Source organism: Ochotona princeps, chromosome 22, assembly GCF_030435755.1.
Source record: "Ochotona princeps isolate mOchPri1 chromosome 22, mOchPri1.hap1, whole genome shotgun sequence".
NCBI classification, from domain to species: domain Eukaryota; kingdom Metazoa; phylum Chordata; class Mammalia; order Lagomorpha; family Ochotonidae; genus Ochotona; species Ochotona princeps.
Window position 1 is genome coordinate 31,150,772 of NC_080853.1, and position 25,987 is coordinate 31,176,758.

General features: G+C 52.8%; 1 protein-coding gene across 1 annotated transcript in view; it reads left to right on the plus strand.

Annotated features, from left to right (window-relative positions):
- JAG1 (jagged canonical Notch ligand 1) overlaps positions 1–25,987 on the plus strand; it is a 34,715-nt gene that overhangs the window by 3,431 nt on the left and 5,297 nt on the right. The window contains exons 3-20 of the mRNA XM_058679461.1: positions 6,424–6,475; positions 11,511–11,765; positions 13,453–13,513; positions 17,652–17,782; positions 18,000–18,119; positions 18,481–18,594; positions 19,533–19,646; positions 20,248–20,361; positions 20,774–20,820; positions 21,075–21,248; positions 21,641–21,791; positions 22,866–23,030; positions 23,463–23,576; positions 24,020–24,133; positions 24,235–24,348; positions 24,521–24,637; positions 25,151–25,178; positions 25,649–25,734. Of these exons, the coding sequence (XP_058535444.1) occupies positions 6,424–6,475; positions 11,511–11,765; positions 13,453–13,513; positions 17,652–17,782; positions 18,000–18,119; positions 18,481–18,594; positions 19,533–19,646; positions 20,248–20,361; positions 20,774–20,820; positions 21,075–21,248; positions 21,641–21,791; positions 22,866–23,030; positions 23,463–23,576; positions 24,020–24,133; positions 24,235–24,348; positions 24,521–24,637; positions 25,151–25,178; positions 25,649–25,734 (2,071 nt within the window). The remainder of the gene's footprint in view (positions 1–6,423; positions 6,476–11,510; positions 11,766–13,452; positions 13,514–17,651; positions 17,783–17,999; positions 18,120–18,480; positions 18,595–19,532; positions 19,647–20,247; positions 20,362–20,773; positions 20,821–21,074; positions 21,249–21,640; positions 21,792–22,865; positions 23,031–23,462; positions 23,577–24,019; positions 24,134–24,234; positions 24,349–24,520; positions 24,638–25,150; positions 25,179–25,648; positions 25,735–25,987) is intronic.

The following is a 25,987-nucleotide window of genomic DNA, read 5'->3' on the forward strand; positions in this document are numbered from 1 at the left end:
ATAGACTCTTGGCTTTGCTGTGGTTGGGGAGACCGCTGCCGGTCAGTAGAAGAATGTGGTTGTTTTGACATAGGGCCAAATGCAAGTCTCCCCAGCAAAGCACCCCCTGCCGCCCCCAAAAGGCCAGCTGGGAAATACCCAGCTCTGTACCCTCCCTGAGAGAAACTGCAGTTTGAAGTGTGGTGTTGGGGTGTGTGTGACTCTGAGAAGTACCCCTGCTGGCCCACACTGTCAGGAGGATTCCTAGGTGACTGTTGATGGGAACGTCCCCGGAAGCTGAGCAAGTATTGAAGTGGCTAGCACAGCTTGGTTCAGCCTGGCAGCTGATGAGTGTATCTGAGTGCTGTAGGAGGTTTCAAGGTAGTTGGGTGTAGGATTCCAGATCTCTTGAATAGAGGAGGGGATGTGATGCAGAGATTAAAAACTCCCAGCCACCCCTACTGCCAAGCCCTGTGCATCCACAGTTGCTGTGTGCATCCTGGCACTGAGGGAGCCATGGTTGGGATGCCAGGGGTGGGTCAGTTACAGAAGGTCACGCCATTGGTGTCTTTTTGTTTGGCATTGTAACCCCAATTAAAGACAACTGTTCACGTCCTGGGGAGGAAGAAGAGGAAATGACTTGGTCAGATATGAAATGCAATCCGGCATTCCACCGTGTGTGCTCCGTGGAGGTGGGCCTGCCTGGCCTATCAGATCCAATTACTGCCCACACTTGGAAGTCTGCTGCCCTGGCCCTCGGCTCGTGGTGGCTTTGCTTGGGTAGTTCCCAATCGGGAGGGGAGAGGAGATTGACACATAGCACCCAGCCTGATTTATGATCCTTGGGTTAGGGGGGCCAAGTGATGGACAGCATTTGTGAGAGGTAATTGGGCTTCACAAGAAATGGTTTGGGAACAGTGATTCCTGAATCAGTGAAATGGTTAATTTGTCCCTCTCACAATTGGCGCCAAATCCCAGGAGTGCCTGCTCATTAAAACTGCATTAGTGTAATTGCCACTGCTTTTGGGGGGAATCCCAGAACCCTGGTTAGCTCTACCGACCCAATGAGTGGCCCTACAATGAAATGAATTTCGAGTAATTTGGGAGAGGTGGTAGGGAGTGGGTGGCAAACCATTGCTTGTATCGAGCTTGTTATAGTCTCTATTTAAATACTCTTGGTCCTATTTAAAGGCTTGCTGAGATCAACCTTTTTTTTTTTTTTAAGAAAAATTCAATGAAATGTGATTCTTGCATACCAGAGGGGTTGCCAGCTTCGGCTTGTTTCACATGTAAGGAAGTCCTGAATGACCAATTGCCAGGGCTTTGGGTAAATCAGCTGCCGGGATGTAAATCACCGACTCCCCCTGACAAGTCCTTGCCTTCAAGCCTCCTGCTATCTTTCCAGTCCCTGGGTGGACCCATGGAGGGCAGAGCAACGTGATTCACCTGCCTGGGGAGTGTGTCGACACACGTGCCGTGTTGTGTATGAGCATGGGCTTCATGCAGGGGACTTGGCGGACGGAAGTGCCTTCTGCCTTAGGAAATCCCCCCAAGACGAAAGCAGTGGCAAGCGAGGGAAATGTTGGCTTGGAGCATGCCGGGCCCTGTGTGTGCAGAATGCTGCTCCCCCAAATGAAAGGTACTTAGTTCCTAACGTTTTTCTCCCGCAGGTGGAGCCTTCTCTGTTTTCTTCCTCCTTGTTGTCATGTTTCTTAGCAACTCACTCAAACCTCTAATACTTCCATGAGTTTGTACCCCCTCCCCAGCTCCACACCCACAGTTCTGCAGAGACTTCAGGCACTTAGAGGAAACCATGAGGCTTTTGGCACAGGGGCTGTTGGGGACGCTGAGTGCAGTCGGGGAGAGAGGTGGCAGCCACTTGCAGGAGCGTAACCTTTCCCAAAGTCAGCCCTGTCAATGCTGCCTAAGATCTTCCCACCGGGGCAGAAGGCATGTAGGCAGTTTAACATACAGAAAAGAATATCGGCCACGAGAAGAAGGAAAGAAAAAAAGGCAGCAGGACTACGGCAACAGGTCATCCGCACCAGCATGCAGAGGGTGCATTTATGTACAGCCACCGGCCCTTTTGTACAGGGGCCAGCGCTTGGTACTGATGGCAGGCTTTTCAAGATTAGTTACAATGTAAGAATGCATAATCTCTGGACATGCATACAATTAGCATAGTAATCCACTAAAACAAATATTCCTGAGAATTCTCCCTTGGTAAGCTTCTGAGGGGCCTGCTTCTAATTCCTCCCTCCACTTCCCAGCTCCTCTCCCCCCACACCGCCCACCCCAGGTTGGGATACAGACGGCTGAGAGAAGTGACATGTGGCTCCAGCTTTTAAATGTACTTTTTTTCTTTAAGTTGGAACAAAACAAACTTAACCTTTGCTTCCAGTTGTTGGGAAGGAAAGGCGTGGAAAGTGGCAGAAGAACCATGGTGGAAGTGGGGGGGAAGGAACCCCGGTATCTGGAAGCACTCCACTGTTCCTAAGGGGCCAGCTGGTGACTTTGTGGCTGGTTCCTTCCTGATCCCTGGGGTGCACCCCAGCCCTCCTGGAGCCCTTGTGTGATGGTTTGTGATGGGATGCATTTCCCCAGCGTGGCTGCCTCTGCTTGGAGAGTATGCAGATGGGGGGACCTGGACCAGCTCAGCCCAGTTTTTATGCACTTTTGGTAAATCAGTAGAAAGGCTTCTTGTTTGGGCTTGCTCTGTGTGAACCGGGCCGTTGAGCTTGGCTGGCTTCTCGGTATTCTATCTATTAACCTCGCCACCCTTTTGTAACTGGTGCATTTAATTATCAGTGGGATGCTTTTCAAACAGGTAAGGGTAATGATGGGAAAGGGGATAGGGCGCTCATTGAGACTCCAATCTGGATATGAGCTTTGGGGCCGCTTGGTGAGCCTTTGAGGTCGGCTTGGCGAAAAAATCGCCCTTTGTAAGCAGATCAGCCTCTATTGACATGTCCAGCACTGCAGTCTTGATTGGCTTCCATGACTGAAGACTTAGCTTGCCTGCTGTGTAGGGCAGGTCGCCGTCTTCTCTCACCTTGCCAGCACCCTGTGGTACCGGAATTGTGTGTGCAAGCGTGTTGCCAGTGTGCCCACACATGGGCTCTGCAGAAGCCGTTTTTGTTTCCAATGTTTTGTGACTGGAATATCTTGTACTGTGACCACCCAGTCGCAGGCGGGACAATAGAGTTGGCCGAATGGACTGAATCGAGGATTATGGGGAAGAATGGGTCCTCTCCAAAAATACTGCTAATGCAGGGACAAGCGACAGGAAGTGGCAGTTGAGTCAGCAGAGCGCAGGGCCCCTGACAGACCCGGGGCCGACCCACGGCGCACAATGGCCACGCGGGCACGCCGGGCATTCCCAGGATGTGCGTGCCTCCGGCCGGCCAGCCTGCATGTTGCAGTGGCCTGGGGTTTTGGCCGCCGAGCGCGTGCCGTTTGGATGGCGGTTTGTTTGTGTCCGTCAGCCTGGCAGGAGGGGAGGCAGCCGCTTCTCAGGGCTTGGTTTGGCTGCCACTGTTGCCAGGAAAAGGAAGCTCTCAGCTGCCAACACAATTACCTTTGTTCCTTACATCCCCCCTTCTTAATGTGGCAATTAAGTGCTTACCGCTCTGCCCAGTGCCAAGGTAACCGCCAGGGAGTGGGACCGGGCACAGCTCAGTGGAGTGTGGAGCATAGGAGGAGGTGCTGGTGGCCCATGGGGAACGGGGAGGAAGGAGTGACAGTTGGGGTCTGGTGGCTCTAGGATGCCTGGGGGTGCTGGTGCCAGGCGTCTCCTCTAGGTGAATTCCACTGAAACTTTACAGAAAGCAGTTTCTGCAAGCTGCCCCATTCTCTTCCGGTGCTGCAGGACGATGTATTGCCAGATTTACTGGAATTCAGAGCTACACAGGGGATAGATGATCGGGTGCTTCACTGTCCCTCTTGCATGGTCCCCGGATTCTTGATCTAGGAAGACTTTGGGGAGGGTGGGAGAGATAAAACCTAGGTGAGCTTTCCTGAGATTGAAGTTGGACTCTTGCATTTCTGCACCCTCGTGGAAGTGGGAAATTGGCCTCGCTGTAGAGGCAGATCCATAGTGGCTGTTGCGGGTGGGAGTGAGGGCAGTTCATCAGAGTGGATTGCTGAGCTGTGGCCTGGCACCTGCTTTGCTGTGATGTGTGCATGGTTTGGGACCTGGGTATCCGGGTATATACTCAGGGCTGTACAGAGGTCAGGCGTGGGCCTGGGAAAAATTAAAGTTCCCTAGCAACTAATAATCATTGCCGAATTATCTTGATTGTTGATCTATCGTGTGGGGATGGAGTGGGAGGTAAAGAGTGCCTAATAGGAGCCTTGGAGGGAATCCTCTCTGAAGGCCCAGGCCAGTCCCGCAACCCTCATCCCTTCTCAGAAACAAGGCAGTGAAGAAGTTGGTCAGGCAGGCTGCACCTGCACTTCTGCGCCTTCCCCTCCTGTCTGTCTGCTGCGAGGAAGGCGGATGGGCTTGTGCGGGCCAGGCCTCTGGAGGGGACCGTGTTTGCCCTTTTCCCTCCGGGGTGGGGCTGCTGTGGGTCAGCAGCTTCCGCAGCAGGGATGAGCCCGTGGCTGGGTTGTGCAAGACCTAAGCAGGCTCCTTCCATGGGTATTAGAGCGGGTTTCCTGCTGCCATGCCAGCCCAGTCCTGGGGCGTCCTCCCTTGCAGTGGAATTTGTGGGTATTATGTGTTTAGCGCTTATGCAAGTCTGTCAAAACTCTCGGTATCAATGCATTTAATCAGAGGATTAATTATGGCAATATTGTTGAAGCACAAGATGTGGGCCTCAACGTGACGGGCAAACGAAGGGCTTAATTATACAGAATCAGCCATACAGCTGGCCTCATTTTGACCGGGCTCGCTCCTCATCTCGAATCGGCCGAGAAACATAATTTTCCTGTTGCTCTCTGGAAGAGTCCTGTAATTTGTAGGAAGTCCTAGGAGACTTAAAGAGGTTGTAAATGAGGTGTAACTTTCACTAATAAAATATTAACGACGACAACAGTGAATCTGGACCTGTGGCCACTAACACAAGAGGCCCCGGGTATGTGCCCCGGCTTGCCCGGTTTTGCTTACTTTCTTGAGCATTTTCCCACAGTTATCAGTGAACGAAATGGGATCTGTACCCTGCCTTGACTATGCAGCATATTTCGGCTGAATTCCAAGGCTGGGTCTATCTGAAGATACTTTTATGTCTAGAAGGGGGCCTGCTGTGTTGCCGCGAGAGCGGTGAGCTCGGAGTTATGAATGAAATTTTTTTTTTTTTCTCCCTGCTCCTTTTCTTCTTTCGCCCTTGCCTAGGTAGGTGCCTTCTCTCGAGCTGGCAGCCCACTATTTCAGCAGACTGTGCCGGTCTTTCTGACGGTGCAAGGCCAGGGAGGCAAGAACAGGTGCACGTTCCTTGTCTGCCCACCTGCCCGGGTGTATTTCACCCATGCCAAGACACAGAGCAGAGAGTCCATGGAGATGCCTGTGTTGGTGTGAGAGCTGACCCCACTGTAAATGACTACAAATGAAGATTTGAGTGTGTGTGTGGGGGAGGATGCACTCAGACTCGCTAATAGCTTAGGTGTGTGGGGGGTGTGTGTGTGTGGAGGTGGGGAATTCTGAGATAAGCCTGGAAGATTAAGAAAAAAAAAAGTGCTTCAGTCCTTGGGAGCTGGCATGTTGCCAGCATCCAGGGGATTTGTTTAGTTAGTGGCCTCTGGTTATGCCTGGAATGTTAGATCTTATTGACAGATAAGTTCATCAATAAATATAAGCCCTGAGTGTGCGGGGATCTCTCCCTTGCTCCACCCCCCCCGCAGAGTCTGACCCCCTCGCCCCACTGCCCACGGTAGGCGGCCTTCTTTGTCCTGCCCCCTCCTGCTTCCTAGAGTTACCTGATACTTGTGGGAGCTGGGATGGTCTCACACAGACAGGATTTTCAAAGGGGTTCTGAAAAGGAAAAGGGGGCCTCCCTGGGGACCGCCCCACCAGGCCCCAAAGTGTAACCTTAGCAATACCCCTTTGGTATAGATACCTGGGTAGGTTAGCTTAGAAGAAATTCTTTGTGTGTTTTCTCATGCATTAGGCTTAGGGGTTAGACAGGTTTTTTTTTTTTTTTTTTAAACTGTATAGACTGGTCCCTTTCAGGGCAGGGGACATTATTGATGGGGCCTTAGGGTGGCCTGCCTTCATGGCTGCTGACTCAGTGGGTCCCTGCTGAGTGAGACAAGTCATTTTTGTCAACCTGTGGGAGAGGGGAGAGGGACCTTCTGTGGGTTGAGACACCCAGGACTTCCATGGGACTGTCCCAATGTCACTTTGATTTTAGGATTCTGTTTGGCGGGGTGTGTGGTGGGGGCACACGTCACAGGAGAGCTGACAGTGCTCTGGCCTGGCTCAGCCATTGTTTCTCTCTCTTGCAGAGGTCCTACACGTTGCTTGTGGAAGCCTGGGATTCCAGTAATGACACTGTTCGTAAGTATTTTGTCGGGGGGCCCTGTTCCAACCTGGGGTGAAGGTGCCATGCTTGGGTGGCTTGTGCTTTGACTTTCCTTGGCTCCCCCAGCCTGGTGCCCACCTGACAGCAGCACCTGCTGCTTAACTTTCCGCTGGCACTGTGGGCTCAATAGACTCCCAGTCAACTCGGTCCTGGAATAAGGGACCGAAAATTATCTTGGGGATACAGATCTTAATGGTTTTACAACTTTAAAACCTTGTAGACTGCTCAGGGATCAAAGTCATGACTTTTTAAAAGTCCATTTAAACTTTAAGTGAGCGTTTAATCTCTCATCAGAAAGATAAACCCATCGAGGTGGCTCTGGGCTCTAAAGCCGACCTTGAATTTCAGCTAGTGGGCAGGTGAGCTCCGAGCCCGTCTGGGTTTCCCACACTGCATGCCACAAGCCTTTCATTGAAGCAGGATTCCTGACACCCAGAGCCATCACCTGCCATGGGCCCCTTCTGAAAGATGTCTCTGGTTTTGTGCGGGTCACTTTTCAGGCCTGTGCGAGCGGGTCTGTCTTGGTAGAGCAGCTGCCAAGGGAGGGCGTGTCCCGAGAGGGCAGCGGTCTGGCCGCAAAGGCAGCCCTGCTCTTAATCCTATCTTCAAAATGCATTTTCCCTGGCGGGTGGAAACTTCCAGTGCCCTTTGTGCCCACAGAGTCTAGGTGACTGTCAGCTGAGGTCCTCATGGGTGCTGAAGGTGCGTGACCTGGGGGGTTGGGTGAGGACTTGGCCCAGCTTCTTCCTTGGTGACCCCTTGTGGGGTGTGCTCATGGATAGCATCTTTCCCCCCGTTGTTCCCTTGCTGTTTTGTAGAACCAGAAAGTGGCGAATGCCCATAAGGGGCAGCATTAGAGCTGGATGTCTGCTCTGTGGGCAGCTTTGGGCACCTTTGGCCCCAGGGCTGCCCCCATGTCCTAGAAACCTTGCTAAGCCCAGAGTGCCAGAGGCTCCTAGACCTTTTGAGGTCAGTCTTCTTAGTTTTGGAGTCTTTTAAGACTTACTTGTTTGAAAGTCAGTTACAGAGAGAGCAAGACCGAGATCTTTCATCTACTGGCAAGTGGCTATAACAGATCAGGTATGGGTCAGCCCAGAGTCAGGAGCCTCTTCCAATGCTGCTGTGGGACTGCTAGAGCCCCAGCACTTGGGCCATCTTCTGCTGCTTTGCCAGCTGCATTAGCAGGGAGCTGGAGTAGAAGTACGAGAGTTGGGAGTCGAACCGGTGTGCTTTTGGGGTGCTGTCATCACAGGTGGTGGCTTTGCCCGCTATGCCACAATGCCCGCCTCTGTTGGGAATCTTCAGTCCATCTCTGAAGGGAACCCTGTGCAAATTGAGAGTGTGAGCTTTCCTCTCCTGGGTTTGGGTGGGGGGCTGTATCCAATCCCACTGTGCAGGGTGGGTGTGCATAGCTGTGTATCTGGGGGATGGTAGCAGGGAAGTCCTGCCAGCCCTGGCTGTGGCTGATGGCAGTCAGGGTCACAGACACCTGTTTGTTCTCCCTTCCTTCCCCTGGCACAGACGCTGAGGGCTGAGTGAGCGTTAGGTCACTGTGCCCTGTTCTTAGTGGTAACCAGGCAGTGGGAAGAGAGGAGCAGAGGGAGGGGGGCCCTTCAGACCGTCAGGGCAAGCGGAGTCCTCCAGGTCTGTTGGCTGTTAAAATATCCTGGGGAGGTGGTGGGCGCAAGGCCAGGTCCCTAACAAGTACCCTCACCAGCTCTTAGCACAGGTCAGAGAGCGGAATCGCTGGGACCCAGTGCCCATCCAGAGCTGCCCTCAGCTGTCTGCATCTCCCAGTGGCCCTGTCTTGTGCTTTGGAGACTTCTCTGCCCTTGCTGGGAGCTCATTGGGTCCCAGGAAGTGGGGGACAAGGAAGACTAGGTAGATAGCCCCTGGATGGGTGGGCTGCCCACTGCAGGCCACTGAAGCCCATGTGGTGGGCCACACAGCCCCACAGAGCCTGCCAGCTTCGCGTTCCACGCCATCAAGAGAAGAAATCCTGCTAGCCCTGCCCTAGCACATGCCTGTCCCTCTTCAAATGCATCGTGTTCTCCTCTTCTGCCTCAGGGCCTCTGGGTGTGATGCCTGACATGTTTTGTTCCTTGCTCTTTACCCCATGTCCCTCCTGGTGGATTAGACTCCATGAGGGCTGAGGAATCCAAGCAATTGGGCATGCAGGCAAGTTATAAAGCATCCTAACTTCTGATATAAAGCTGTATCGCAGACTCTGCCATATATCAGCGTATGGGCAGAGTGCAGGCTAGGTGAACTCCAGGTGCCGTTCATGTGCTAGAACTTTCTAGCTTGGCCCTCCTGTCCTCAGTTCTGCAAGCTTTTCTGTCACACTGTGAGACTGGAATAATCTAAGCTTGTATCTTCTGTCCCAGAGTACATGGTTGAAGTTGATTGTGTTGCTTTAATCTAAACATCACATGGGAGCATGCAGAAGACTAGGTTTGCTCCCGCTCAGCCTTCCTGGTTAAGACGCCCACCTAGGTGTGCCAGTTGCCATGCCCATGGGTCTGTTGCACTTTCCTCCTTGGCCCATAAGGCCGGTGTGGGTGCTGTGTGCGCCCGCTGTCTTCAGGCAGTTGAGGGCTGTAAGCAGGTGTGGTGACATCTAGTCGCAGTCACGAGGCCGGGCGCTGCCCAGCACGCTGGGATGTGTGCGCATGAGAAGCAGGTACCCGTGTGTATATGTGCACACACGCATGCGTGCAGGTCACACAGACTGCCATGCCAGGCGCATTGCTTTCACAGCTCTGTTAGCCCCACTGAGACTTCTAAAGAGATTGTCTTCCCAGCATTTGTTGCACATAAGGAGAAGGCAGCGAGCCGCTGGGCATCTTGTGACCGTCTGTGCCCCCTTAGGGTTGCCAGCACTGTTGGGTTGTCTGAACTGTTTGTTGTTGATACCAAGCTGAGAGGTGCTGGCAACTTTGGAGTCGGGGCCAGTGTGTTTAAGTGATTTCTTCAGGAAGATCTTGTAACCGTGTGGTAATGGCCTGCTACATTTTAACCGAACCAGCAGAACAAACACACGATTTAATGGAGGGACATTTTTGTCATTCTTTGGCCCGTGTTTGTTTGCAAAAACTAAAGTTGGGAAAGTGTCATGTGCAAGTGGTTCCTAACATGCCAGGGTGCAGGTCTGCAGGTATGTGGGCTTATTCAAGGCTTGTCTTGCCCACACGCCGGTTGAGAACCCCAGAGGGCGGACGCCGGGGACACGTTGGGTGGAGTGTGTGGATGACGCCACCCAGGATTTCTTCTCTTCCGGCCACAACGAGGCCTGTGTGGCTTGCTTGTCAAAGGCAGACGCAGGCCCAGGGCCTAGAAAACCGGCCGTGTGGGTGAGTAAGAATCACCCGGACATCATGAGTAGGCCCTAAGTCTGTTTCTCCAAGGTGGCCTTGGATTTGACAAGGTGGTGAGGAGTTAGTGCTGCCAGGTTTAAGAAAACAAACACAAAACCAGTTTTGGGTGCCGATTTGGTCCCTTGCTCCTGCCTCTGCGCAGCCCTCCCCTGAGCTCCTGGCACCTGTGTTTGGAGCTGATCTTCTACTCATGTCTCCTCTCCGAATGGATTATAACTGACAGTGCCTGGGGACCACATGTTTCTGTGAACCGCTGGGTTTATTTTCTGTAGGAAGCGTTGATTTATTGTGTAAGGCTTATGTATCTGAAAGGCAGAATGACAGAGGGGAGAGGCGGAGATGGAGCTGCAGTCTACTGGTTCGCTCCCCAAGTGGCTACAATGGCTGGGACGGGTCCAGGCCAAAGCTTTAAAGAGGCTGACTTGGCTCCAAAAGAAAACAAACCCACAAAATACAAAAAACCAACACCTCAAAAACAAAAAGGGGGTTAGGTCTTTAACAGGGGTGAGTTAGTCTCTCCCATTTGGATTTTAGGTAGTGGGCAAAGATGAAGAAAATTGGGTTTGTGGTGTTGCTATGGAAATCCCAACTTGAAAGGATACTAGCATTTTTTAAAAATGTCACCGAGTCCACTTCTTGAATTCCACTGATGCCACAAAAATAGACCTCTGAGGGCGAAGAGAGACCGACTGTTGACCTTTGTCTGGGCTTGTGTGCGGCCTTGTTGATAGGTGAAAAGTTTGTGCAGGTCGGGATGGCCAACAAGGTAGCAGGAAGTTTGCCAAAAGAGGAGCAAGTGGCAGGATACAGGAACACTTGCACCTGGTGTGCTAAGTACCTGAGAGGGTGTTCCCCATCATTTAATTAAATGCTAATTAAATTAAATGATCTTTGTTTACCTATCAGGCAGAGATCAGAAAGTGCTAATGTGCCCTGATGGTGGAGCTGTTGGAAGCCAAGTTTCCTGTGCCATGGAAGGGCACAAGGGAGAGCCCTGTGGGGTGCTCGGGCACAGAGTGGATGGGTGGCACTCCTCCTGTTCCATCTGTAAGGATACTTCCCAGTGCTGGTGCCACATGCAGGTGCTTGGCATGATTTTGTTTAATAAGCAACCTAGATAGGGCTGGTTGCTATTAGTAGTGTGAGTACCAGCATCCCATATGGGAGCCGGCTTGATTTCCACTTCTTATCCAGCTCCCTGCTTATGGCCTGGGAGAAGAGCAGAGAATGTCTCAAGTCCTTGGGTCCCTGCACACACGTAGGAGACCCAGAAGTTCCAGGGTCTTGGCTCTGATCTGGCACAGTGCTGGCCATTTGGGGAGTCAACTGATGGATGAAAGATCTCTCTCTTTTTTCTGTAACTCTTTCACAGAAATGCATTTTAAAAAGGTAAAACCTCATAGTTTTGGCACTAGGTAAGTTATTTAAAGGTACTCCTGGGCGATGCAGTACTGTGACTGCATTGGAGAGTCAACAGCTGCGGAAGGGTGGAAGCCTTTCATTTTCCAGTGTCTTGTGCAACTGTTTGCATTCTGCACCATGCACATGATTTATATTTTTGTGAGCGTAGCCAGCGTGGTCTGTACGGGAGGCTTTGGGATTGTGAATATGATTCTTCCTCTTCTCCCTCCAGAACCGGACAGCATCATCGAGAAGGCCTCTCACTCAGGCATGATAAATCCCAGTCGGCAGTGGCAGACGCTCAAGCAGAACACGGGGGTGGCCCACTTCGAGTACCAGATCCGCGTGACCTGTGACGACTACTACTACGGCTTCGGCTGCAACAAATTCTGCCGGCCCAGAGATGACTTCTTCGGCCACTATGCCTGTGACCAGAATGGCAACAAGACATGCATGGAAGGCTGGATGGGCCCCGAGTGCAACAGAGGTGCGTGTGCCTCGATCCCACTCTTGCCCTGGCGGTAGTTGGGTGGCGTGCTGCTGCTCAGACAGCGTGGGACTTGGGGCTGTTCATGCAGTTACCAACGTGTCCAGATGCCAAATGTGTGAGCTTGTAGGACAAAGGGATAAGTTTATTGACTGCACATGAATTTTGAAAACCATGGAAAAAGTTCAGGGAAGATGTGTATTGTGAAAAAATTGTATGGACTTCAAAGCTTCTTTGCCTTCAGGGACACTTGCCTTTGGGTTCTGTCTTCTGCAAAGCTGCTGGGGTGCTCCTGCTTCCCAGCTGCTGAGAGCCTTGGCTCCCCACAACTTACAGCTGCTCCTTTCCCAGAGGGTGTCCTTGGCCCAGCATCCCTCCCTCCACTCACAGTCCGGGAGTGACTGACAGGAGGAGTACAAAGGCCGGCCCTCGGCCCTCGGTCCTTACCGCTGTGGTACAATTCACACTCCAGTGCTTCCCCTGGGAGCAGGCAGAAGGCTGGCTCCAGCTGGGGCCACCTTTTTACCCAGCTCTCTGCTCCTCCCTCCACCCCATCTGCCTCCTTCCATCCCTTTACCCTGAGCATCCCCCCTTTGGGAAGGCGGTGGGACTGGCTGAGCCTAATGATTTCTGAGCAGATAGCCTTACAGGTTGGGAATGATAATCACCCTGAGCTCAGGGTAGCCTTGGAAACTTCTGGATGTCTTTGGAGGCCATGGAATTGAGAAACTCACCTGTCCCTTCCAACTTTTGTTGAATTGAGTGCCCCCCTACCCCCACCCCGAAGGAGGAGAAGCTTCTGAAGTCTTGGGTGGGTTGCTAACTGCACCCCTTCTAAAATGTGGTGGTTCTACTTAACCATAAACTGTCTCCTCACAAGTTACAGGCTCTGCCTATTTTGCATGATAACTGTAAATTCCTGCTTGAATTTTTGAGCTCTGACCAAGGGACGTAGGGTGGGGCAAGGAATGATGAGCAGGTCTCCTGGGCAATGCTGCTTTCTTAAATAACCAGAGACGAGGGTTTAAAAAGGGTGGCATTTCTGGAATTCATGTGAAAAAAGGGATTGCTTGACATATTTTAAATAGTTGGTATTTTACGAACTCTCTAACAGTCATTTAAACTGTGTTTTAGTACATTCTTGGAGGCATCAGTTCAATTTACTATTTTTTTTAATGTGAAGAAAATAGCTGCTGGGGGGGGGGAGAAAATGCCACCAGGTTAGTGTGCCACGAGAGGCCACATGTGAAAGCTCTGTGGGCCCCAGGAGATGTTTCGAAGCCAGGCATTGGCAGAGGTTTTAGGGGGCCTGGGGCTCATCTGACCACACCCTGATGGGCAGAATGGGTGGGCTGAGAAAGGAATCTGGTGTTTTCTTTCTGATGAAGATGGATACAGGCAAGACAGGAATTGGCCAGGTAGTGCCCCAAGAGGAGGAAGCTGCTGCTGCTGCTGCTTAGTAAGCTGGGATGAAGGGTTCCCTGCCTCTCCGACAGCTCCCTGAATTTTGACACGGCCCAGGTGTTTGGAGGATCTGCTGGGATGGCCTTGCGATTGAAAGCTGGATTTGTTACTTGGGCTTCTCTCGCCTTCCCCCTCTTCCAGTGGGGTTCCCGTGAGACCTTGTAGCATCCCGGATTCTGTAGGCTCAGTGTGTGTGCTGACATCCTCCTCTGGTCTCTTGCAGCTATTTGCCGCCAGGGCTGTAGTCCCAAGCACGGGTCTTGCAAACTCCCAGGTGATTGCAGGTAAGCAGCTCGACTGATCTGCTGTGGGGTTCTGTTCTGTGTTTTTTCGTGTGAAAGGCAGGGGTGAACTTTCTTGTGAACATGCCTTTTTTTTTTTTTCTCCCATTGGAGGACAAGAAAGCTTTAAAAAAAATCACATAGGCACATCCGAAGCTTATTAAATTATACCAGCTGTCCAGTGGAATGCACACACCACTTCTCTCTTGAGGGGAAAAAAGGAAACCGTGGTGGGCGTGGCTGGTGACTTCATGTATTAACTGTTCTGTAAATTGATAACACACGTTCATAATCTGCCCTTAAAGTGCTAATGGACGAGAGTGGAGGGATGTGGGTTTGTTCCCGGGCCCCTCTCCTCCTCCTCCCTGGAGCTTCCTCTGCTTGCCCTACCCCCACTTTTCCCATCTGTAGGCAAAAGTCCAGCATTCTTTAGAATGGGATTAGTCCCATCTCCTGGCCCCTGTGCAGGCGGGAGCTTGGGCCGGTGCTGAGAGGTTAATGGCGCTGGAATCCCTTCATTTGAGCCTGATGAATGTAGACTTTTGCTGCTGGCCTTTGAAGTTGGTTCTTTTATGGTCCAGGAACAATGCCGAAGCCAGCCGGGACACCCTACCCTGAAGGCGTGCTGATTCCGGTACTGGGGAAGGGGGAAGGACATGTCTTGGAACATACATTATGCCAGGAAACACTGGTATTGTCTGTGGCCTCGCACGTCCCACTCCCAAGTTAGAAGGATTAGCAGGTTGAATGTGACACTGAATGGATCCTTGGGGCCTGCCACCGGTGCCCCCCAAAGCTACCCTGACCGGAGCTTTAGCAGCTCAGGCAGCAGAGTGCAACCAAGGGTACCCTGGTGGAGGATTGCACCTGGGGCTCTCGCCTAGGACGCGCATCCTGGTTCCAAAGGCCTGGAAGGGCCCACGGGATGCTGCTGCTGCTAGGAGGAACTGCAACCCCTCATCCCCCCCACCCCAGCTCAGAATTCCCAGAATGAGCTGTGGGAATTGTTGGAATGCAGCTTCCTGGTTTTCCCTAATGCGTGGCTTCCCAGTCCCTTGGCTTGGCTCAGGGATCTTCATTCGACAGGTTTGCCCCATGACTTTGATGCATAGTTCGTGTTGATGGCTGCTCTCTTGAGCAGAATTTTTCCATAGTCTAGACATTGAGGGTCCCAGCAGTCCACCTGTTCCCCTGCCATGCAGCAGGGGACCCTGAACTCACAGGACAAGGCAGAGGCAGCTGGAGGAAGAACTCGGAACAGGTGCTGCTGAAATCGACTCTTCTGCATTGCATGGGTTTATCTTTGGGGAGGTATCACGGGGCGGGGGGGCTCCTGTAGAAGCTACCCACTGCCCCACTTGGGGCAGGTGGCTATCCGTATGTAGCAGTTGAGCAGCCCTTCTGTCAGATACGAGGAGGGAATCCACCTACGTTCAGCCGTGCTAATTAAGAGGTGTCCTGGAGAAAGTCATCTCTGCCGTGCTATTAGCGACTGCTGCCCGCTCAGATGAGGATCAACGGAGGCTGCGATTTGTGCTACTGTCATCAGAACCAGCACCCGCTGCAGCTGCGGCTGCGCGGGGAGGGCCCTCCCTCCCAGCCAGAACAACAGGCTTTGTCTCCCAAGTTTAGCCCTTTCTTCCCTCCCACTCCCTGCCCAGACATGCTGGGTGCCTTTGTTTACTTAAGGTGCCATTTTCCCACACACCATTTGCATAGTCTCTCAACCCCGACTACCTTTCCCTCCCTTTGCAAGAAAAGCAAAACAGAACCTTCCAGCTAAGGAAGTGTGGTTTGTGTCCTGCTCCAGGGATGGCTCAATGGCAAGTGCCTTGTCAGTTGTCTTTTGATTATGTATTACATGACTTTTTGTTTTCCTTACACTCCACCATGAGAAAAGTGCCCCTGGTTTTTTGGTTCCCAGGTGGACCTGGGGGCGGGTGGTGTGTTTCCTATTCCTGGGTACACATGCTGATTTCAGTACTTGCTTGGTCAGTGAGAGCTAACTTAATTATGAATCATCACATGAGGAAAGTTGCTTCAATTTCTCATGAGAATCTTAATCATATATTATTAAGCTGGGATAACTTGGTGGATGCCTCTCTTTAGGGTCAGTCTTTTTTTATTTGTTTTCTTTTGAAGTCATCTGTAACCTCTTGCGGTTGCTTTTTCGTGCTCCAGGATTGAGCGCTTGTTAATTAAGAGGTGAGGCTGGGTCCTTGGCTGCCTCCCTTGCTTTTATTAGACAGAGCAGAGTTGTAGAGATCCCTGAGCTGGGAAAGACGGGAAAGGCAGCAAGGATACTGATGTTTCCCCATCGTTTCCCTCTTGCTGTCTTCCAGGCTAAGAGTGTCAACCTGCAGGGTAGTAACTCCCCGGGTCCCCACCTCACCCACTGACTGGGCTGTCTGCTTTCCAAAAACTCCTTCCTGCCACATGAGTTACATTCATTTTGCTCCTTTACGTAGTCACTTGTCATTTAGCCTGATGTTCTGTGTTACACAAGCCAGAATCCGGCATCTGTTTGCTTTTCAAGCACACTTTCTCGTGGTTCTTCTGTTTGAGGTCGGTGGGGAGGGCTTGTTTTTAGAAGGTAGGAAGCGATTAGTCAGTGTTCTCAGGGGTTAAGTTGCTTCTTGGCCATGGCTGATTAGCTATTAGCTAACTCCCTATAATTTCCCCATGACAAGGATTTGCTGGCTGCAGCTTTCTGGAAACTGGAAGCTGTGCCTTCTGGGAGTGGATGTGGTGGGGGGGGGGGGGGCACTGGCATTTGTTTTCCAGAGTTAGAGCTGAGCAGCTTCCGGGGGCAGCCAGTTCTGACTGTAGCTTTTCCCAGGTCCCAGTGTGGGAATACTTAGCCCATCCCACTTGGACACCCTCCCTCCCCTGCCCCCAGCACCACCTTCATGCCAGCAGCAGGCTGCTTGGTGCTCCTCCATTGCAAGCTCTCCTTACACCTTTTTGGAAAAGCATGGTTTTTGAGGCTGTTAAAGTTTCAGAAGGCTTGAAACATGAGGAAAGAGTGGGTGAGACCCTGCCCCTTCTCCCACCCAGGTAAGGGTTTATATTTGTGTTTTTGTTTGGGGATCAGACACCATATGGCCTTGAGAGTCTGATGAACCAAGGTGCTTACAAAGGAACCTCGAATCTCCCCCAATACTAGATAAACTCAGTATTTTTTTTCTTGCAAAATGAAAGATAATTATAAACTTGGCTGAGGCAGCCACGGGAATGGGTCATAACTTATCTATGGAATTGACTGCCCATGCTGTTGCTTCCTGTGCCGCCCTGGGAAAGTGGGACTGAGGATACCGCCAGGGTCCACCCCAAAGAGGATGCTCCGTCCTCGCCCCACACACCTGCAAGGTGGGGTCCTGCCACGCTCGGTGTCCTGTCACATTTCCCTGAGCTAGGGTCGCAGCTTGCTGTGGAGACAAAGAGCTCAGTGTGGTTGCAAGTACAGCATTCGCAGCCGACTTTGTCTAGCTTTTGTTGTCATCAGAGTCTTCTGCTTCTGTGGTGTGTCCTGACCAGGTCCTGCATTGATTTATCCCGTGCCTTCTTCCCCCTCCCCCGCCAGCAGTTCATCTGAGGAGAGAGAATGGCTTTGTGAAGGGTGTCCCCACATGGGCCTCCCCCCAGACAACCCTCCTTTTGTCAGAACTCGGCTGGGAAGGGGACCTCAGCCCCACTGTGACAATGTTTGTTTCTAAGGAGTCCCCTGACAAGCCTTAAAGTGTACCATCCTGTCCCAACAAACAGCAGCGAAGGCCTCGCCATGGCTGTTGTTGATTCAAGAGGCTGGGAGGTGAGGTGCAGCAACTGAGTTCTGTGTCGCAGTTCTAGGCTCAAGTTCTGACGGCTCCATGCTTCTGACAGCTTCCCACTTCAGTGCCCGGGAGGCAGTGTCTTTTTGGGTTCCTGCTCCCCACGTGGGGAGACCCAGATAGAGTCCTGGGCGCCTGACTTGAATGTGGCCTTGTGCAGTGGGTCTTTGAAGGATGAACCGATGGATGGCAGATTTCACTCTCATTCTCTGCCTCTCTTTAGTCTCTCCATCACTCTTTCAAATAACTCGGCGAATCTTTAAAAATGCTGAAAGCCTGAATGTGTATATGTATGTGTGTTTTGTTGGCAGGTGCCAATATGGCTGGCAGGGCCTGTACTGTGACAAGTGTATCCCCCACCCGGGATGTGTCCATGGCACCTGCAACGAACCCTGGCAGTGCCTCTGTGAGACCAACTGGGGCGGCCAGCTCTGTGACAAAGGTATGTCCATCGGGGAGGACGTCGGGGGCTGGGAGCTCGACTTGGGGAAGACCATAAGATAAATTGGCTTTATTTTTATTTGTGTGTGTTTAACTCTGTATTTGAATTTGCCTGAAGTTTCAGGTTGTTGTTGTTTTAAATGGGCATGAGGCTAGAACCATGAAGGGTTCATAGTCTTTCCAGTTGCCTGGTTGTGACTTTGACATCTTTGTGGCAGATCTAAATTACTGTGGGACCCATCAGCCGTGCCTAAATGGGGGGACGTGTAGCAACACCGGGCCTGACAAATACCAGTGTTCCTGCCCCGAGGGCTATTCCGGACCCAACTGTGAAATTGGTAAGAGGCCCAGGCTCTGCTGGATTTTTCTATAGGTTCGCTTGTACATAAGGTGAGAGTTGTGTCTTCCCTTGGGTGTTGGAGCCTCCTTCAGGTCCTTAAAGTGGAATGTTTTTAGTGGGTACTGTGGTGATACTGATTAGCATAGGAGGTGTTGAGATTCGGCTACCCCAGACCCAAGATGCCCTGGAATCTGTGTGGCTGGAGCCAGTGTAACAGGAAAGAGGCCTTGCTGGGTACAGAAGGCTTATGTCACACTCTTGTTGTCATTTCTGGAAATGTGTGTGGGATTCTGTTTGGGGGACAGGGTGGAGCCGTAGTGGTGGGCTCCTCTTCATCGTGACCGCCTTGGTTTTTACAGCAGAACACGCGTGCCTCTCGGATCCCTGCCACAACCGAGGCAGCTGCAGGGAGACCGCCCTGGGGTTTGAGTGTGAGTGTGCTCCAGGCTGGACTGGCCCCACGTGCTCCACGAGTAAGTCTGGGGTTGGGCTGGTGTCTGTTCTGGGGGAGCCTGTGTGCAGATGAGGGTTGGGGTAACACACTGCCATCCTAGAGGTATATCTGCTGGAGATGAGGAGGAGAGGGTTCAGTCTCCTGGCACTCCCGTGCCCATCTGTGAAGTTAACGTATGTGTATGCTTGCAGGCAACTCCTGGGCTAGATCAGGGCATGTGCTTCCCAGAGCTGTCTGTGTTAGGATTGCTCCCCCCATGGCCTTGGTGGGTGAGGGTGTGGCAGAAAGGGGCCCAGGATGCAGTGCTCCCTGGGGCTCTGAGACGGGTCCGTTGTGTCTGAACTGTTAAGATGCCCTACAGTGCAGCTCCGGGGTCTGTGGTATTCCCTTCAGAATTGGGGGACTTGAAAATTGCTGCTATCACTATCCTCACAGTGGCACATGGCATGGTCAGGGATCACTGGGGCTCCTGCAGGCGACATGTCGCCTCCCCCCCGTTCCTGTTGCAGTGGATGGTAGCCATTGCCATCTTCCAGGGTTCTTAATAGCAACTTGGGGAGTGAGTGCTCGATCTGCGTGGTACACCTGCCCCGTGAGGGAATGAAGACCTCTCTGTAGTGCAGTGTCGGGGTGGGGGGTAGTTTTTTCCCCTTCCCTCTGCATTCTGCTCTCAACACAAAGAGGAGGCAGACAGGAGTGTCCTGTGTTACCAGTGGTGTGGGTATCCAGGTGTCTGTCTGCACCTTCTTACGGGGGATTAAACGAACTGGGGCAGTGGGGGATTTAAAGCTGAAATCAAGGCTTCTCCGTCCCACTTGTCCTGCTGTAGCTTTGCTCGGAGCAGGTGTCTGACCCCTGCGTAGAGGCTGTGCGTGTGAGTGGGTGGGGTTGCAGCCTTTCATTTGTCTGCTGGATTGACGTGAAACTGTCAGCACTTCCCTGCCTTTTGTTGAACAGATATTGATGACTGTTCTCCAAATAATTGTTCCCACGGGGGCACCTGCCTGGACTTGGTGAATGGATTTAAGTGCGTGTGCCCTCCCCAGTGGACTGGCAAGACGTGCCAGTTAGGTAAGAAAATTCTCAGTGTCATCCCTGTGCTGGGGTGGCCACGGCCATCAGCAGTGATGGGAAGGAGGGGCGTGACGCCAGCGGTGTATCTGCACCACACGATACTACGGAGCAATTTATTATCTAGCGCCTAGCGGGCCTGGGAGAAATAACTTGCATGCAAATGGACTTGGCTGTTTGCGGCCCTGTGGGAAAGTCGTGGGATTCCCTGAACCATGTCAATCGGCTGTCCACAAGTGTTGAGCTGGGTTCCAGCGGGATGATCTCATAAGGAAGGAGCTGTCTGCATTCTTTTTGCCACATTTCAATCCCAGCGACTAGGTTTTGCACAGCAGTGCCGGGTGGCGCTCTGCTGTTCTGGCTGGGGGCTGGTGGTTCACCAGCAGCTGGGAAGCGAACAGTTTAATGCTCCTGATTGGATAATGGCAAGGGAGAGAGGGGAGGGCTCAGCTGGTCACGGTAGAGAAAGGGACCCTGGTACCTTTTACTGTGCTGCTGCTTTATTAAAGCATCTCCGATTTCAGACCAATTCCGTGTTGGTTTCTTTCCGAGGGGTTGGGGAGAGGGCTCGGTCTCAGTGGTCCTCCTTGTTGCCTTTCAGATGCAAATGAGTGTGAGGCCAAGCCTTGTGTCAACGCCAAATCCTGTAAGAATCTGATTGCCAGCTACTACTGCGATTGCCTCCCTGGCTGGATGGGTCAGAACTGTGACATAAGTGAGTGACTTGGTTTCCCCCCACCCCTCGACACGTGGGTGCTGGAGGTTCTAACCAGTCCCTGCCCCTGCTCCACTCCTTGGCCTTGTGCCTCTGGAGCAAAACTTGCAAACAGGCATGTTTCTGGAAAGGCAGTGGTCTGTGCAGCTGGGCAGGCCTGACACTTGATGGGACTCCGTAGCAGCCCAACGGGCCATGTTCTGACAAGGTGGCTGGAATGAGGATGTCAGATTTCACTCCCAAGTCTCCGCCCAGTGTAGCAGTGACCTCACCTCACAGGAGGCAGAGAGGGCGGCGAGGAGACTTGATGGGAAGTTTTTGTCGCGAGTTGAGAGGGCTTTTCCAAAGCGTGAAGGCCAATTTCCAAGTCACAGGCCTCTTTAGCGTGATGACTTCTGTCTTCTGTTTGCAGATATTAACGACTGCCTCGGCCAGTGTCAGAACGACGCCGCCTGTCGGGTACGTAAACCTTTGGTGTGAATCAAAGCTTTGAGAATTGACAGCAAATCGCAGGCTTGCTGGGCTGCTGGGAGAGCTAGACACGCAGGTGGAGAGCGAGTCCCGGCATGCTTCCCTTGGGCTGGTGTTCCCGGCCTCTCGGGGCGTGGCATCTGGCAGTGTCAGTGCGTCAGCTGAGGCCGCAGGAAAGCCTGTGGCTGGAACACAGAAAATGAAAGTGACACGTGTTTCCCCTCCCCCTTCTGCTCTTCCAGGATCTGGTTAACGGTTACCGCTGTATCTGTCCACCTGGCTATGCAGGCACCCACTGTGAGAGGGACATTGACGAGTGTGCCAGCAACCCCTGTTTGAATGGGGGTCACTGTCAGGATGAAATCAACCGATTCCAGTGTCTCTGTCCCACTGGTTTCTCTGGGAGCCTCTGCCAGGTGAGCGTGGACGGAACCCCCAATGGGCAAACTTGCACCGCCCTGCCCTCTTCCTCCATGCCTCGCTGTTGGCTGCCGTGGCCGGGGTGTCTTGACGTCTAGATACATGCTAGCTAGGAGCAGACTGGTGAAGGGTTCAGTGCCCGTAGCCCGGCGATTCAGCCGGTGTTCTGTTTCCATTGCGCCCCAGGTTCAGCCTGTACCCTCTCGACTCTGTTGCTCTTAAAATGCATACCTGGACCTAGGATGGAAAGATGCAGTTACACAGGCTGTAGAAACAGTAGGAAGATCAATTTCCAGCCTCTACCACCCCAGAAAAGTTGCCAGGACACTCTTGTTTATTCTGATTTTATTTCTTTTTTTTGGGCTGCGCCTGCTTCCCTGCTCTGCAGCTTGACATTGACTACTGTGAGCCCAATCCCTGCCAGAACGGCGCCCAGTGCTACAACCGTGCCAGCGACTACTTCTGCAAGTGCCCTGAAGACTATGAGGGCAAGAATTGCTCACATCTCAAAGACCACTGCCGCACGACCCCTTGTGAAGGTACCCACTGGCCCCTGAAACCCGGCTTTCCCCAGACTGCCCCCCTGCCACCTTCACCACCTTTTGCCATCTGCCCTTGGGATTGCCAGAAAGTCTTTAGCGCTAAGGAGACTGACAGATGGAAACGGCCTTTATCTGCCTGTCAAGGCAAAAGTGGAAGGCCTAGGAACCCTCTCACTATCTCACCAGTGGGAGGAGTCTGTGTCCCAGTAGCCCCGGGGAGAGAATGTAAATCCGGGTGTGGCTCTTGTTCTGGGGTGGGCTGCTAGGCAAGCCCCCACTGTCTGTGGGAACCTTCGGCAGCAGTAGGGGATGTTCCACAGCTGTGTCGTCAGGTGTGGGAGCCATGGGCCATCGTGGCCACTGGGCCTTTGAAGGTGGCTAGTGTCACTAGGAGCTGTAAGTCTAGTGCATTTCGAGGCCAGTGGCCACGTGTAGCCCACAGCTCCTGCAGTAGATGGCATGGCCGTTCAAGGCTTCTGTGGACTGGTCTTGTTTCAAGTGAGAGTAAGGAAAGGGAAGAAGCAGAGTGTGTGTGTTTTTACTTTTATTGGAAAGACAGCTTTACAGAGAAGGAGAGACGTGCACAGTGGCCGCAACGGCCAGAGCTGAATCTACCCAAACCCAGGAGCCGGGACTTCCTGAGTCTCCCACATGGGTGCAGGGCCCAAGGCTTTGTTGGGCCATCCTTTGCTGCTTTCTCAGGCCATAGGCAGGAAGCTGGATGGGAAGTGGAGTAGTTGGGATGCAAACTGGCACCCATATGGGATGCTGGCACTTGGAGGTGGAGGATAGCCAGTTGAGCCATTGTGCTGGGCCCTTAGTTTTTTTTGTTTTGTTTTTTTGTGTGTGTTTTTACTTTAAAGGTGGGATGACAGGAGCTCTCACCTACACAGGGAGAACAGTTTGTTTTTTTAATCTGGCAGTGTGCCACACACACACTGACAGAGCCCTGCCCTTCTCCACCCGCCCTGCCGAGTGCCTCTTCGTCACCCCCACCCAGCTTTGGAGGTGGGCTTGGCTCGGGGGCGGGGGGATCCTCAGCTGTGATCTCATCCTCCGCCTGTCTTTCAGTGATTGACAGCTGCACGGTGGCCATGGCATCCAACGACACGCCTGAAGGGGTGCGGTACATCTCCTCGAACGTCTGTGGTCCCCACGGGAAGTGCAAGAGCCAGTCGGGGGGCAAATTCACCTGTGACTGTAACAAAGGCTTCACGGGCACGTACTGCCATGAAAGTAAGCCCCCAGTTACCGAGGGGGGGGCATTGAATGAGGAAGTAAGATTGGGGACACTAGCTAAGTCATCTCATTGCATCTGGGGTCTGAGACTGAGGTCGTGTTCCGCCTACCAGATCACGCTTGGCTGCCGTGCCTGTTTTGCAGTGTTCTGGGGTCCTCTAAGTCTGGCTGCTCCCTCTTTTCTGAGGAAGTTTCTCCCCTGGGCCCACTGAGTAGTAGCTCAGTGAGCTGAGGCCCTAACAATACCAGCAGGGTTTTGGGGGTGGCAGGTGCTGGAGACCTCTGGCCTGTTTCAGGGAAACGGTGCACATCAAGATATCGGGTGCATCTCCCCAGGAGGCAGCTGGGAAAGTGCTAGAATGCGCGGGGGGCTTGGCCGCATCACGGCTTGTCCTTTTGCCCCTCAGTTTGTCTTTTTTCCTTCTCCAGATATTAATGACTGTGAGAGCAACCCCTGTAAAAATGGTGGCACTTGCATCGACGGTGTCAACTCCTACAAGTGCATCTGCAGCGACGGCTGGGAGGGGACCCATTGTGAAGCCAGTGAGTGTGTGGTTCTTGTGGGAAATCCCACTCTACCTGGGCAAGCCTTTGTTTCCAGTAGGACCCTGGTGGTGTCTCTGAATGCAGGTGGCAGCCCACAGGGAGGGCTTTGTGCTGGGGACTGTGCAATGATGATGGTGATGTAGATCCTGCTTAGAAGGGAGGCACTCTGTTGATTCCAAGATCTGGGCATGTTGAGTTTGTCATTGGGTGTTTCAGACACCTGCCCCACCCCCCGCCTCCAGCTGGCCTGACTTATGGCACTCACTGTGACCCCCCGATTGAAAGTGCCTTTATTCCTAGAAAAGCGGGTGATGGGGTCAGAGTCCTGGGACTGCTCAGCTTTCCCTTTGATGTGGGCAGTGGTGACGGAGAGGCTGGGTGTGCCAGGAATGGTCCTGGAATCGTCTTCAGCCGAGTGTCTCCTGGTTTGTCGCTTCTAGATATCAATGACTGCAGCCAGAACCCCTGCCACAATGGGGGCACATGCCGAGACCTGGTCAACGACTTCTACTGTGACTGCAAGAATGGGTGGAAAGGAAAGACCTGTCACTCACGTAAGTGGCAGCTCTCCCCGCTCCCCCCGCCCCGCCCAAGGTCTGTCTGCCTTCTGTGAGAGACCAGACTGAATGCTCACATTGAGATGTTTCTCCTCCAGGTGACAGCCAGTGTGACGAGGCCACGTGCAACAATGGCGGCACCTGCTATGACGAGGGCGATGCCTTTAAGTGTATGTGTCCCGGAGGTTGGGAAGGAGCGACTTGTAACATAGGTAAGCCGTCAGCCCCACCACGTGGGACCTGCTGTGGGTGTGGCCATGGGAACAGGTCGGTTGATTGGCTTGTGGAGCCTGTGGGCGAGTTGCCTGGTAGGCTTCTTGGCTCCTCAGACTGCGGGTGCATTCTCAGAAAGTGGGGGTGGTCTTGTCTGCTCTTGTCTTATAGCCCGGAATAGTAGCTGTTTGCCCAACCCCTGCCATAATGGGGGCACCTGCGTGGTCAACGGCGAGTCCTTCAGCTGTGTGTGCAAAGAAGGCTGGGAGGGGCCCACCTGTACCCAGAGTGAGTGTCCTCCCCACCCCACCCCCCTTGGAACTCTCCCAGGGCTGCTGCAGAGTAGTCTGACACCCCTAGGGACTGGCTCGCAATCGAAACCAGAAGCAGAGCTGTTTGATGTCTGCTTTTGTATCACCTGGGTCTGTATTAATGACTTGATGGGACGCAGTGCTGACCTGGGCCTGAGAAAGTCGCCAGTGAGATAAGTGGAGACAGATGGTGTCTTGTTCCCAGCTCCCGCGGCTCAACAGCAGCCCGTCTCCTCGCCTGCTCCCCCCAGCACGCCTGTCCCCTCCCGGGGCCTCTTCCTGCGTCCTGTGTCCCACGGCCAATGCAGCTGGGAATGCTGCAGGCCTGGTTCCAATTTAGCAGAGGCTGCCCACCGTAGCTTCTTGGTGATAACTACTCTGACTTTATAATGTGGTTACGTAATGGAGAACTAAATGATGCTTTCCCTTAAGGTCCAGACTGCCTCTCCCTGTTGAAAGCCTCACACTTGGGTTGTCTTTTCCTTTGCAGATACCAATGACTGTAGTCCTCATCCCTGGTGAGTGTGCTGGCCTGCGCCTGTGTGGGAATCTTTGTGTTGAACGCAGGTCGGGAGGTCTTGGGCGGGGCCTCAGGCTGTGCCCTTCTAACAAGCTCCCCGGAGGGATGCCGGGCCTGCTGCTCCGTGCAGCACACGGGAATCAGCCAGGTTGTGCCCTCATTTAGAGCAGTGCTTCTGCACCTTGGCTGCACCTGGGCGTCCCCTGGGGAGCTCCTAGAAGTCCCAGGGCCTGGGCTGCAAGGGAGACGCCTAGGAAATTAGATTCTTTAGGGCAGGGACCCGAACATCAGTATATATAAATATGTGTGTGTGTGTGTATATATATATATTTTTTCTTTTTTTAAAACTCCTCAGGAAGGTCGGGGTTGAGAATCACTGATTCTAAGTCACATAGTCACCCATGATTGTGCCGGGCAGTTGGTTGGTAACCAAGGGGATATTTTCTTTGTTTTTGTTTTCCCTATTAGTTACAACAGTGGCACCTGCGTGGATGGAGACAATTGGTACCGGTGCGAGTGTGCCCCGGGTTTTGCGGGGCCTGACTGCAGAATAAGTAAGGACCAACTGTGTGTGTGTGTTCTCCCCACGCCCACCCCAGTAGCTCTCTTTCTCACTGGACTCCTCAGCCCCAGGCTGCTGTTCTTGATAACCATTAGAGCTGTCCTTCCTTATTAGGATCCCTGACAAAGCTAGTGATGTACCGCTTCCAGCTGGGATTCGGGTCCTTGGGGGAGACATAGCGCCCTAGATCTTAGGGGAAATACAGTACCAGTCACAGAATCTGACGACTAGGCACACACTGGAGC